The sequence below is a fragment of the Macrotis lagotis genome, chromosome 8 (assembly GCF_037893015.1).
Source record: "Macrotis lagotis isolate mMagLag1 chromosome 8, bilby.v1.9.chrom.fasta, whole genome shotgun sequence".
NCBI lineage: Eukaryota > Metazoa > Chordata > Mammalia > Peramelemorphia > Peramelidae > Macrotis > Macrotis lagotis.
The window spans coordinates 167,400,172-167,413,583 of record NC_133665.1 but is presented as its reverse complement, the minus strand read 5'-3'; the positions used below and the strand labels follow the sequence as shown (position 1 = coordinate 167,413,583).

The window sequence follows — 13,412 nt, the reverse complement described above, 5'->3', positions numbered from 1 at the left end:
TTGGATCCACAGGTGTCAGTTAAAGCCAAGATCTAAGCCTTCTCGCAGAACACTCTCTGGCCTTAATAACCTGGCTGACTCCCACAGGGAACAGTTTTCCTGGCACTCAAGGCCCGCTGTGTGTCAGAAACTAGAAGAATCTGCTTTAAGCAAGTCTTGGGGATACAGAGATGCAAGGATGGGGAGGGGGCAGGGAGTGGTCTTTCTGCAGAGAAGGGTTTTCTCTCCAAAATCCGAAGGGAAAAAGGGCAGCAGTTCCCTTCCGCAGCCACTCCCTTCCTCTGGATCTGCCCCCTTTCAAAGAGAAGAAGAGTTGCCCATCCCAGGGCAGAGGCTCCCTGCCTGCCTGCCCCTTCCCCGCAGGCTGCTCATGTACTGGGGTGGGGGCAGCCCTCCTTGGGAGCTCGTCCCCCCGGGCCCCGGGGCGCCGGAGATCGGCTCCCCAAGTTCTGCAACTCAGCACCGAGTCCTCCTGGGCCCCTTTTAGCCAAAGAGGCTCAGCCGGAGGGGGGCCTGTCCCTCATCGGCCCCCGAACCCCCTTTTCCCCACAGTCTCCGTCCGAGCGCCTCCACCTGATCTAGCCCAGCCCGGGGCACCCAGAGCCCTGGCAGGCGTCCCTGGTGCCAAGAGGCGTTTCAGTGGCCACAAGGCGACGCCGGGAAACCCGGCCCGCGGGGGAGAAATCTCGAGTGTCCGGGGAAGGAGCGAGAAGAAAAGGGCCAACTCGGGGGGCGCGGGGGGCGCTTCGTAAACGCGGAGGGGAGCCCCAAAGTCCTTCGGGCACCGGCGGTCCGGACCGAGCCGTCCGGGCGGGGGGCGCGGGGGGATCCCCACCACGCTGGCAGCGCCTCCGCCCGGCCCCCGCGGGCCCGAGCCCCCCGCGGCGCCTTCGCCCACCCCGGCCCGCCAGCCCCGCAAACTTCTTCCCAGGCGGGAGGAGCCCCCCGGCCCCGGCCCCGCGGGCGCCCCCGGCCCCGCTCACCTGGTCGGACGGCCTTGAAGGTGAGGGGCTCGGGGCCGCCCTGGAGCACGGCCAGGACGTCGTAGCGGGGCAAGCCGGACACGCGGACCCCGCGCAGCTCCAGCAGCAGCTCCCCGGCCGCCAGCCCCGGCTCGGCGCCCGGCTCCACGGCGCCCACGTAGGGGAACTCGCCGTGCTCGGCGCCCCCCAGCACGGTGAGCCCCAGGCGGCCGCGCGGGCCGCGGCTCAGCGTGCCCTGGTGCACCTTGGCGGTCCAGTGGTTCTTCTTGTGCAGCGCCCGGGACATGGCGGCGCCCCGACAGGTGGCCCCGACGGCGCCCCGCGGCTCCGGCGCCCGGCCGGCTCAGGGCATCCTCAGGCGCCCCCGGCCCGGGCCGCCGCGGCGGGGCTGCGCATTCCCGGGCGGGCGCGGGGCGTGCGGGGCGGCGCGGGGGGCCGGCGGGCGGGCGCGGGGCGCGCGGGACGGCGGCCCCTTTAAGCGGCTACAAAGGCTCGGCTTGTTTTGTTGCACTTCATCCCGCTCCGTCCCAGCCAGCCCCGCCGCCGGCCGGAGGGAGCGCGCGCGCCTGCGCCCTGCGGCCCGCGCCCCCGCCCCCCGCCGGCCGCGCGGCCGCCGCGCCGGGTCCTAGCGCCGCCCCGCCCGCCGGCCCCGCCCCCGCCCCGCCCCCGCGGCCGGACCGCCGCCGGCCAGCGGCCCGCGCGCCTGCCACTCAGGGCGGCCCGGCCCGGCCCGCCCCGCCCCTTCCCGCCTCGGGCTCCCCGCCGGTGCCCCGGGCCGGGCCGCGCCATCCCGCCTCCGACAGCCAGCCCGAGGCGCCCCGACTCCGAGCCTCCCTGCACCCCGGCCCGGCCCGGGGGGCTGCGCGGCGCCAGGGCGGCCGGGCCTCGGGGGCCCCCCACTCCGGCTGGCCCAGGCAGGACGCGGGGGCCACGGGGAGGCAGCGCCCACCGCGGGGCCGAGGGGCCCTGGGCGAGTCCCCGCCAAGACCGCCCCGTCCAGGGCCAGCCCCGGACCCCGGAGAGGCCCGGCCGCCCGGTCCAACCCCGGACCCCGGAGAGGCCGGGCTGCCCGGTCCAGCCCCGTCCAGGGCCAGCCCCGGACCCCGGAGAGGCCGGGCCGCCCGCTCCAGTCCCGGACCCCGGAGAGGCCGGGCCGCCCGGTCCAGTCCCGGACCCCGGAGAGGCCCGGCCGCCCGGTCCAGTCCCGGACCCCGGAGAGGCCCGGCCGCCCGGTCCACCCCCGTCCAGGGCCAGCCCCGGACCCCGGAGAGGCCGGGCCGCCCGGTCCAGCCCCGTCCAGGGCCAGCCCCGGACCCCGGAGAGGCCGGGCCGCCCGCTCCAGTCCCGGACCCCGGAGAGGCCGGGCCCCAGGCTTCCCACGAGAGCCCGCCTGCCGTCGTGGTGCGCCAGGAGGAAGGACGGACACGCGCATCGCCCTGCGCAGCGGGACCCGGGCTTGGGCGCCCACCCTCGAGGCTGCCGGGGAGGCCGCGGAGGCCGTGCCTCGCCGCCACCGGCCCTCACCCATCACCTCTCTGTCCGCCCATCTGCTGCACAACTCTTGCCTTCCCCGGACACGCGGGTGTACACCACCGCTTCCTGTCGCCCAGGAGAGGGACACCCACATAGAGAGCTCCTGGAGGGGGCCCAGTGCAGACCCCATGCCTCACGCACAAGGAGCCCCTCCGTGGGGCACACCAGCACATCTTCTGACTGAAGACATTGGGAAGAGACTCAAATCCTGGAGAGGGAGGCTATTTGATAGAGATAGCCGGAGTCTGAATGAGCCAGGACGTTGTCGATGCTCTCACACATCAATTTTAGATGCTTGACTCACTATTTATTACAGGAAAGGTTCCATTTTGAAGCAGAAAGGAACGTCTAGAAATGATTGAAAGAGAGGCATCAAAAACACTTTAAACTATGTATCTAAATACAAATGCACTATGTATTTTTATAAGCTTAGAATGATGTTGATCTTTCAAGCGCCTGAATTGGATGTGAATAATGGGGTGCTGTGCTAAGTCACCAGCCTCACTCTGTCTGGCTCCAGGGGCCAGATGTGAATCAAGACCGGGAGATGGCCCTGGATGCCACATAATAGGTTATGTGACTTGCCCAAGGTCACACAAGTCATCCTGACTCCAGGGAGGGTGCTCTCTCCACCGTGCCAGGTAGAAGTGACTTACCCAGACAGTAAGTGTCAAAGATCTGAGACTGAATTTGAATTTCTAGCCTCCTGCCTCCAAGGCCAGTGATAGAATCCACTTCACCACCTAGCTGTATATACATACATATATGTTCTAATTGAAAAGTTTGCATTAGTTCTAAATGAAAAGTTTGCATTAGTTCTACATTAAAAACCCTAAAGACCATGCTAAGTGACCAAAAGTGATAGCCAGCATTTATTTCTTGCATTAAGGTCTGCAAATGGTTTAAATATGTGAACTCATTTGATTCCCCACATCGAGCTATTATCCCTATCTTACAAATGGGGAAACTGAGGCTCAGAGGTCAGTCAAATGAATTGTCCAGAGTCACATAGCTAGTAAATTCTGGTCAAATTCTACCTCCAATCTTCCATACTTCAAGTCTTAAATCTAGCTGCATGGTTCAATCAGCATTTATTAAGTTCTTACTATATACTAGGGGATACAGAAAAGGGCAAAAGACAGTGTCTGCCCAAAAGGAGCTTTCAATTTAATGGGAGAGGCAATGTGCAAACATATAATAAGGATAATTAATGAAGGGAAAGCACTATTATTAAGGCATTCAAGAAAGGTTTACAGGAATAAATGGGATTTATTAATATAATTTAATAACTTATTAAAATAATTAAAATCAATTAATAAAATAAGCTTAAAGGAAACTGAGGAAATCAGTAGGGAAAGTTAAGGAAAAGAGTCAGCCAAAAAAATGCTGAGTGATGAAGACATTTCTAGACATCAGTGTCACTGGATCAAAGAGTACATGGTGAGGAGTAAGGAATAAGACTAGGAAGGTAGGAGTGGACTACATTATAAAGGGCTTTGAAGGTCAAGGGGAACATTTTGAATTTGAAGCTGGAGGCAATAGAGAGCCTCAGGAGGTTATAAAGTAAGGGAGTAACATAGTCTGACCCATACTTTAGGAAAATCTATTTGGTGACTGAATGGAGATGAACTGGAATGGGGAGAGACTTGAGGCAGGCAGATTCCCCCTCCCCTGACCCCCCAACAATCTATGTTAATAATCAAACTGTGAAGAGGAGGTCAACAGAGAGATTGAGGAAGGAAAGGTAAATTGGATAATCTTCAGCCTAGAGGGTAATTAAATCCATGAGAGGTAATGGGAGCTGGTCCAGTGGAAAGAATGTTGAATGTATACTGCATATGATGACCTGAGTTTGAGTCCTAGCCCTGTTATTCATGACCTCAGAAAAATTCTTTCACCTCTATGGTCCTCTGTGGGCTTAGCTGTAAAATGAGAAACTTTTACAAAGCAATCATCCCAAGATCTTTTCAGCTCTAACTCTATGATCCTTATGAAAAACAGATAAGTAAAAGAATTCTTTTTAAAAAGAGAAATTCCAGTACTCCAATGTTATGTCAACACCTCATTTTGAGAATACAAAATTAATACTGTCTTTGCACACATTTCCATATTTATTACTTGCAGGACCTCATTAAAACAAGACAGAGTGAAAATGAAAAATCAAGGCTGGGAATAATTTGCCTTTAAATCCTCCTATCCCCCCCTCCATGGGTATGATGAAAGAAGAGCCTAGCCAGTTCTTTCAATTCCCCTCATGTAGTTGAGGAATGGACTTCAGGTTCTAGTTAGCCATCACTAAAACCAAAAAGTGGCTCTAGAACCACTCACTTGACTTGACTTCTTTGCTTTCAGTTGAACCCATCCTAACCTTAGCTAGCTAGGAAAATGGGTTCTTTTGCAAGCAGAAGGCCCCTCTGGGGCTGCTTCCTAGTTGTAAAATGCCCTCGCCCTCTCCTGGTTCCCCTTAGTCTATGCAACCAGAAAAAAAATTCAACTAGACTGGAGAAAAGAAACAGAGCTTCCAGGCATAGTTTTCATTTAAGGCAAAGAAACAGTGATGAATGAAGAAGTAAAAACACAAGAATTTAGGCAGCCAGATAAAGAGATGGGGAGGAATGGGGTTTACCAAAAAAAAAGTAGTCAAGGCTGCCTATTTTAGCACCAATTTCGGGATGTTTCCAAATACTCTGCCATCCTCTTATTTGGCTTGCCTTCTCTTTTTCCTCAGTGGGAATACTTCCTCTAATTCCCATCCGAAAAGTGAGATGGGAAGTGGAATTGCAAAATACACAACTTTTGACTCCAATCATTTTCTAGATCAGCTCTGGGTCTAAAAAATAAGATATGGTATTTATAGAGCTCTGAAGTTTGCAAAAGCAGGAAGACCTGGGTTCAAATCTCACCTCAATAGTTACTAGCCTCTCACCCACTTTTATAAAAGAGGGAGTCACACCAAATTTGGAATCCCATGACCCCTAAGATTTCTAGGCCTTAATTTCCTTATCTGTTAAATGTAGAATTGATGGCCTCAGAGGTTCTCTCAGGTTCCAGATCTACAATCTTTGATAGAATCATGGGGTCATGGATTTTGAGTCAGAGAGGACCTTAAGGTCAGATGGTTAACAAAGCATTTATTAAACACCTGTTAGGTTCTAAGGATAGTGTTAAGCACTGAATGAATTTATGCCCAAACCTGTCATTTTTAAAGATGAGGAAACTGAGGTCCAGAGAAACTAAGTTGCTGACCCAAGGGCACACAGGAAGTATCTCTATTGCATCACCCTGCTTTTTGTTTGTAGAAATCATAGATTTAGATCTAGAAAGAACTTAGACTCTACCTAGTACATCCCTGCTCATGAATGTAAAGGACTTGTTCAAGGTCACCTGGGTTAATTCTGGGGGCATGACTCAAACACAAACCTTCTTATTTCAAATCCAACATACTCATATGCATTCTGTCCTTTGATTTTCACATAACCCTGAGAGATTATACTGGAGATATTTTTATTTCCACTTTGCAGCTGAGAAAACTAAAATTAAGACACTGCCATGTCTGATAATGGTTCCTTGAATAATCTTGCAAGGAATGTTCAGTGGTCATGTTCCTCATAGCTATGTGTAACCAATGGGAAATGGGGTTCTTTTGTCCATAGCTATGTATAACCAATGGGAAATGGGGTTCTTTCATGAAGAAACCCTGTACAATTGGAGATGGCTTCCTAGGGGAGAAAGTTTCCAATGGAAAATTTTCTGGTCAGATTCAGCTTAATGCCAGTGGTAGTTTTCCTCCCCTGACCATGATTTGTAGCCAGTTCTCTATTATACAAGGCCAGAGTCAAGGTAGAATCATTGGCAGAGGCACAGGCTCTATTTTTAGTCATATTTTTTTTTGAAGCACAGTGAGTTCAATTCTATTCAGCAAACATCTATTAAACAATTACCAAGTGCAAGGCACTGTGCTGAGCTCCAGAGAAACAAATGCAAACCAAAAAAATGAACAGTCCCTGCCCTCAAAGAGCTTGCTTTTGGGGAATGAGAGGGACATACAACATGTCATCAGATAAGCAAATAGAATTGAACTTCCAGCGGGGGAAGATACTCACAAATAGTGACTCCTAAACTAAGCTTTGAAGGAAGTTGGACCTTCTGAGCATCTAAGTCTGGACAATCCAGGTGTGGGCTGACGATTTGAGCAAAGACACAGATATCATGGGAAATGGTGTGTGTTTGAATTTCAGGAAACTGCCAGCAATTTCCACTGAGTAGACCATAGAGTGCAAGAAGAGGAGAAGTAGGAAATAAATCTTGCCAGGGGCATGTCAAGCTATGGAGGGTTTTCAATACCAGACTGAAGAAAGTGTAGTTTATCCCAGAAGTAATGAGTTTTAAAAGTCACTGAAGATGGCTGACCATGAGAATGGTTATCTGTGTGCTTTGCCTAAAAGTACAATGAAAACCTAGCATTTTTGTAGTAAACGTAGTAGCAGCAGCGGATAGTAGTAGTGGCGGCGGCAGCAGCAGCAGCAGCAGCAGTAGTAGTAGTAGCAACAGTAGTAGTAATAGCACCAGCAATAAGAGTAGTAGTAGTAATAGAACTAGTAGTAGTTATAGCAGCAGCAGCAATAGTAGTAGTAGTAGTAGCAGTAGCAGCAGCAGTAAGAGTAGTAGTAGTAGTAACAGAATTAGTAGTGGTAGTAGTAGCAGCAGCAACAACAACAGTAGTGGTAGTAGTAGCAGCAGCAGCAACAGCAACAATAGTAGTAGTAGTAGTAGCAGTAGCAGCAGCAGTAAGAGTAGTAATAGTAGTAGTAGTAGTAGTACAAGTAGTAGTAGTGACTGAAGATAGGTTTGTAAAGTTCTTTGCATATGTTAATTCATTTAATCTTCACTATAACTCTGAAGTAGCACTACTATCTCCATTTTGCAGACGAGGAAACTGAGGTAAAGAGAGTTTGTAGAACTTGTTCAGGTTCATATTCTTTTTGTTTTTGTTTTTGTTTTTGCAAGGCAATAGGTTAAGTGACTTGCCCAGGGTCACACAGCTAGGTAATTATTAAGTGTCTGAGGTCACATTTGAACTTAGTCCTCCTGACTCCAAGGCCAGTGTTCTATCCCCTACAGGGTTATATGCTTTAAAAAAAAATTTAAAGCAAGAATTCCTTTGGCTATGTTTTCATTTAATGAGGAATTTCGGAGAGCCGGAAGGAGACCACCGGAGGTGGCGGCGTGGCACGGCGGGCGCAGGCAGGCCGGCTGGCAGGGGCGGAGGGCAGGTCAGGCGCCATGGTTTACATCTCGAACAGACAAGTTTTAGACAGCCGGAATCGGTCACTATGGAGTTTATCATTCATAACAGATCTCTTTTGGGGAATCGCAGACTCTGTGATTATGTTTTTCAAGAGCCTTCTTCAGCAAGATGGGAAAAGAAGAGGTTATGTTGGTTCTTCTGATTCCCGGTATGATGATGGAAGAGGGCCTCCTGGAAATCCTCGAAGAAAGATGGGCCGGATAAATCACATGAAAGGCCCCAGTCCTCCTCCGATGGCCGTGGATAAGGCAGGTAAATGCCTGCTCCGAGGAGCAGGCCTCCAGGCACACCCTCCCACAGACAGAGGAGAAGTATCAAGTGTTGGCCTTGGAGCTCTGTGTCTGAAGGAGGATTGCTCTGTGACTGTACAGACTGATAATGTTGTGCTGGGAACTCCCACCCAGTGGGATCCAGTGTAACTGATTGCAATCATATAAATGTAGATGTTGACTATCTCTCATTTTGGTATAGTTTGTGAAAAGCCTAAATGGAGTCCCAATAGTAAATATTTTCAGCTTGCCAAGCATTGACTTTATTCAGCCTTGTTTGATAACGTATCAGGGCCCTGAATTTGAGGGGAAAACCATCACTACAAAGACATTTAAGTTTCTTTTTAAAGTTCAGGAAAGACTTATTGTTCTGTTGGATGGCCTTTTTTTTCATTTTCTTAAATCTGTTCCATTATTTGCTTTAGTTTATGAATAAATCACATGGCACTTTTCAGTTAAAAAAAAATTAATGAGGAATTTCAACCTGCCTCCCATTCATCATCTGTGCACTGGAAATCTGAATATTTTACTAAATATATAGAGGACTAATTTACAAATATTTACAAAATGTTTGGAGATTTGTAGTCTGTCTTGCTGTAAAAGTACAAATGTCCTCACATTATGATTTTATTTTTTCAAGATTTTATTTTGAGTTTTGCAATTTTTCCCCTAATTTTGCTTCCCTCCCCCCACCCCCCACAGAAGGCAATTTGCCAGTCTTTACATTGTTTTCATGGTATACATTGATCCAAATTGAGTGTGACGAGAGAGAAATCATATCCTTAAGGAAGAAACATGAAGTATAAGAGATAGAAAGATCAGACAATAAGATATCAGGTTTTTTCCTAAAGGGGAATAGTCTTTGGACTTTGTTCAAACTCCACAGTTGTTTCTTTGGATACAGATGGTATTCTCCATTGCAGAGAGCCCCAAATTGTCCCTGGTTGTTGCACTGAATTGAAAAAGCAAGTCCATCAAGGTTGATCATCACCCCCATGTTGCTGTTAGGGTGTACAGTGTTCTTCTGGTTCTGCTTATCTCACTCAGCATCAGTTCATGCAAATCCCTCCAGGCTTCCCTGAATTCCCATCCCTCCTGGTTTCTAATAGAACAACAGTGTTCCATAACATACATATACCACAGTTTGCTAAGCTATTCCCCAATTGAAGGACATTCACTTGATTTCCAATTCTTTGCCACCACAAACAGGGCTGCTATGAATATTTTTGTACAGGTGATGGTTTTTTTACCCTTTTTCATGATCTCTTCAGGGTATAGACCCAGTAGTAGTATTGCTGGGTCAAAGGGTATGCACATTTTTGTTGCCCTTTGGGCATAATCCAAATTGCTCTCCAGAAAGGTCGGATGAGTTCACAGCTCCACCAACAATGTATTAGTGTCCCAGATTTCCCACAACCCTTCCAACAATGATCATTATCCTTTCTGGTCATATTGGCCAGTCTGAGAGGTGCCTCACATTGTTATTGATAAATGTGTCAACAACTAAAATTTTCTATAAACAGTAGTTTCAGATGAGGAAGGAACAGCCACCACTGATAGGAGATCTCATTTTCTTGTGACTGCCCAGTTGAGAGTCAACCTGCATGGGGCAAACTGACTTCAAAAACCACGTTAATATCATCCATGTTTCCTTGTTTTTATTCTTTGTTTTGCTCATTATTTCCCAATTATATTTTACTCTGTTTTGGGCCTCACTCTGTGTTTGTTAGACACCTCTGTCAGTGAATAGGATAGCTCTAGTTATAGAATCAGAAACTAAATTAGAAGCCTTCTCTTAGCCTCTTAGCTGTGTGACCCTGGACAAAGTAAGTTAACCTCTCTGAGCCTTAGGCAACTCTAACATTTCACTCTTCTAAGCCTCAGACAACTTTAAAGTTATAAATTATTCATGGTTTAAAATCTGCCTCCAAAGTGAAACTTGCCAAATTAGTTCTAAATGTATTGATGGATAATGGATAATAAATAAAGAGATAGGTAGCTAGGGAGGGAAGGAGGTAAACTGATAGACTGGTAGACAGGCAGATAGCTAGAAAATGGATTAGAGATAAGTAAGAGATAAAAAGGAGAGATTAAAGATGGACAAACAGATTTATGTAGATAGATATAGATGATTAGATAAACAGATTAGAAAGAACACACATATAGATGAACAGAGATAGATCAAAGATATTGATAGATGGATAACTATATTAGATATATATATAGGTCGAAAGATATGGATTAATAGATAATTTCTAGATAGATAGATGATAGGTAGATGGACAAATTCTAACAAAACAAAAGAAATTTTATGTTTTAGAGCAGGGCTGTTCAAAATGTGGCCGTGGCCCCATGCAGCCTGCAATGTGATTTTGTACAGCCCATCTGTAGGTTTACTAAATGCTTTAGTAAATGAAGCCCAGCTACCACAGAACTCTCACTGAAATGGCAAATCAAAATATATTGGCTTGTTTCAGTAAAAATTTTTAAAAGTAAGCTTGGACAGCCCTGTTTTAGAGTATGGGTGTCCAATCTTTTAACTCTTCTGAGCCATATCACCCAACAAAAACCTGTCAAAGGCAGCATATAGATTTTAATATTTATTTATGACTACAATTTAATCCATATTACCAATGAATATAACAATAAAATGCCACCTGAATGTCCTTTGGGTACCGAATGGGGCTAGTGGGCCGAGTATTGGACTCACTTGCTTTAAAGTTCATGATGTCATAGATTAAGGGCCATAAGAGTTTTTAAAGTTGAATGAATCCAAGCCCCTTGTTTTATAGATGAGAAGGCTGAGACACAGATCATTTAGTAACCGTTCAGAGTCTCATAACTAATTATTTGAAAAGGGATTTAAGCCATTGTCTTTCTGGCTCCCAATCGATTTACCTTTCACAAAATGTCCAATCCAGAAAGACAGGACTGATTCAGGGGCCTTCAAGTTAACTCTTCCAAATGAGTTTAGTCTCCCGTCTCCAGAAACACAGAGCACTTAAATGACTCATTCAGGGTCACACAAGTAATAAGGGATGGGGAGGATCTGAGACCAACTTAGAGAATCAGTTGCTCCAGAGCATCCCTGGTTTCTTGAGTTTGAAATGGGCCTCAGAAGGCAGCAGGACCAGAACTCAGGTCTTGGGTTCCTAACCTATTGCCTTTTTGTTACTCTACTACAGCTCCATAGTTTTCATTAAAGAAAAGAAGAAAGAAATTTATAACAAATAGCAGTTAATCAGTAACCATTTACTAAGCTTTTAACATGTTCCGGACATTCTAAATAATGAAAATACAAACATAAAAGAGCAACTATCCCTGACTCAACCTCTTTAAAAAAGAACCTAGGTAACACAATGGGGGATATAGGCTAAGACGGTAAAATGAAGTTAGCTTTCAGTTTTCAATGGGATTCATGAGATGGACAATATTTAATACTCCTGAATGTCCCCCAGGTACTAACAGATAAGCAGACTTGAAGCTGCAGAAGTTGAGACCTAGTGCAGAGAGACACTGGTAAGTGGTATCTTGGCTGCTATTGACTTATCCCTCCCACCCTTCTCCCCATTTTCCCACCCCCTGATATTTTTATGCTGTCCTAGATACCCTGCCCTCGATTCTGATCACAGCCTTCTGAATGAGATATTCCACCTAGTATTTTCTTTTTAGGAGCAAAAAAAAAAGTTAATTCTTTTTTTGGGTTCATATCTGATAATTGTAATAAGTTATCAAGGGAGAGAGTTTGAACACTGAGCTGGGACACTTAAATAGAAAACTGTATATTGTTTCAGGAATCCCATGGGTTTAGGGTTTTGTTTGCAAGGCAAATGGGGTTAAGTGGCTTGCCCAAGGCCACATAGCTAGGTAATTGTCAAGCTTCTGATGTCATATTTGAACTCAGGTACTCCTGACTCCAGGGCCAGTGCTCTATCTACTTCACCACCTAGCCGCCCCAGGAAATTTCTTAAATATTGGTCATGGCTACAGAACCAAGGGACCAATCAAATTAAATTATCTCCTTATTTGGAAAGTCAAAAATCAGTAAATATTTATGAAGCACTTTGCAAAAGCTTAAAATAGACTTGTCTAACTTACTGCCCATGGATGTCAAGCCCCACAAAGTTCTTGAGTGTGGCCAGTACCAAATTAAAACGTAATTAGGAAATATTTAACAAAAAAATCCACAAAAATGCTATACAACATAGATGATGTTAATTTGTAGCTTTCAAAGTCAATCTGCAACCCTCAGGGATTTATCTCTATTTGAAAGTAATGTCAGTGATTTAGAAAGGATATAAATCATCATAATTATCATAATTAAATGCAATTCAAACCAATCCAATTTAGTTCAAAGCAGCCAATGTTTTAATTTTTTTAAATGATTACTATGGGTTAAGGCACTATGTGCTGATTTCTGGGAATATCTCAAGAAAGCTGAATTCTTTTGAAAATTGAAGGGATTATCCATCAATTGGAGAATATCTTCAAGCTCTGGTATATGATTGTAATAGAATATTATTGTACTATAAGAAATGACAAGCAGGATGATTTCAGAAAAACCTGAACTGATGAACAGAAGCAGGAGGATGTTGTACACAATAATAGCAATATTGTGCAATAAAGAATCATGAATGACTTAGCTTTTCTCAGCAATACAATGATCCAGAACAATCCCAAAGGACTAATGATGAAGTATACTCTTTGCCTCCAGAGAGTTTGAATACAGACTGAAGCATGCATTTTTTTAAACTTTCTTTCATTCCTTTTTTTTATTCCAGTCTTCTTATATAAAATGACAAATATGGAAATGTTTTACATGATTGTTCATGAATAACCTAGATCTAATTATTTGCATTTCAGGGAAGGGTAGAATTTGAAGCTCAAAATGTGTGTGTGTGTGTGTGTGTGTGTGTGTGTGTGTGTGTGTGTGTGTGTGTGTGTAAAGTTTTCAGATGTAATTGGGGGTGCAGCTAGGTGGCACAGTAGATAGAGTACCTGCCCTGGAATCAGGAATACCTGAGTTCAAATCCAGCTTCAGACACTTTATAACTACCAAGCTGTGTGACCTTGGGCAAATCACTTAATCCCATTGCCTTAAATAAATAAATTAAAAATTTTAAAAAAAGATGTAATTGAGAAAAATAAAATATATTTTTAAAAGATCAAAAAATAAAACATAAGATTGAGTTCTTCTGGTGATAAGAGGATCTAGCATAGACATATAAACAATTATGAAATAAATAAATAAGGATAGAAGTCACCTCTGCCTCTATCTAACAAATTTTAATTAATTCCAAGAAAAAACTAGTATTAAGT

General features: G+C 46.1%; 2 protein-coding genes and 1 pseudogene across 18 annotated transcripts in view; 2 read left to right on the top strand and 1 right to left on the bottom strand.

The window, feature by feature from the left end:
- MAGI1 (membrane associated guanylate kinase, WW and PDZ domain containing 1) overlaps window positions 1-1,324 on the bottom strand; it is a 682,760-nt gene extending 681,436 nt beyond the window's left edge. For 12 of the 17 annotated variants that reach the window (XM_074198788.1, XM_074198790.1, XM_074198791.1 and 9 more), the window contains exon 1: window positions 984-1,323. In XM_074198788.1, coding sequence (XP_074054889.1) covers window positions 984-1,269 — 286 coding nt within the window. In that variant the 5' untranslated portion in view covers window positions 1,270-1,323. Of the gene's footprint in view, window positions 1-983 lie in introns of all 17 variants that reach the window. The other 5 variants (XM_074198792.1, XM_074198793.1, XM_074198809.1 and 2 more) reach the window with 2 other exon arrangements.
- On the top strand, window positions 1,268-13,080 carry LOC141496575 (uncharacterized). Its single transcript, XM_074199053.1, has 3 exons — window positions 1,268-1,478; window positions 1,698-3,179; window positions 11,552-13,080. Exons 1-2 carry the CDS (start codon window positions 1,268-1,270, stop codon window positions 2,813-2,815), a joined length of 1,329 nt encoding a protein of 442 aa, XP_074055154.1. The 3' UTR covers window positions 2,816-3,179; window positions 11,552-13,080.
- LOC141496332 (selenoprotein K pseudogene) lies at window positions 3,173-8,570 on the top strand (annotated as a pseudogene).
- Window positions 13,081-13,412: the final 332 nt, after the last annotated feature.

Excerpts from the sequence above, each read along its gene's own strand:
- LOC141496575 (XM_074199053.1), top strand. The coding sequence starts at position 1,268 with ATGGCGGCGCCCCGACAGGTGGCCCCGACGGCGCCCCGCGGCTCCGGC. Across the intron at positions 1,479-1,697 it reads TAAGCGGCTACAAAGGCTCG|GGCGGCCCGGCCCGGCCCGC; the intron begins GCTTGTTTTGTT and ends CCTGCCACTCAG.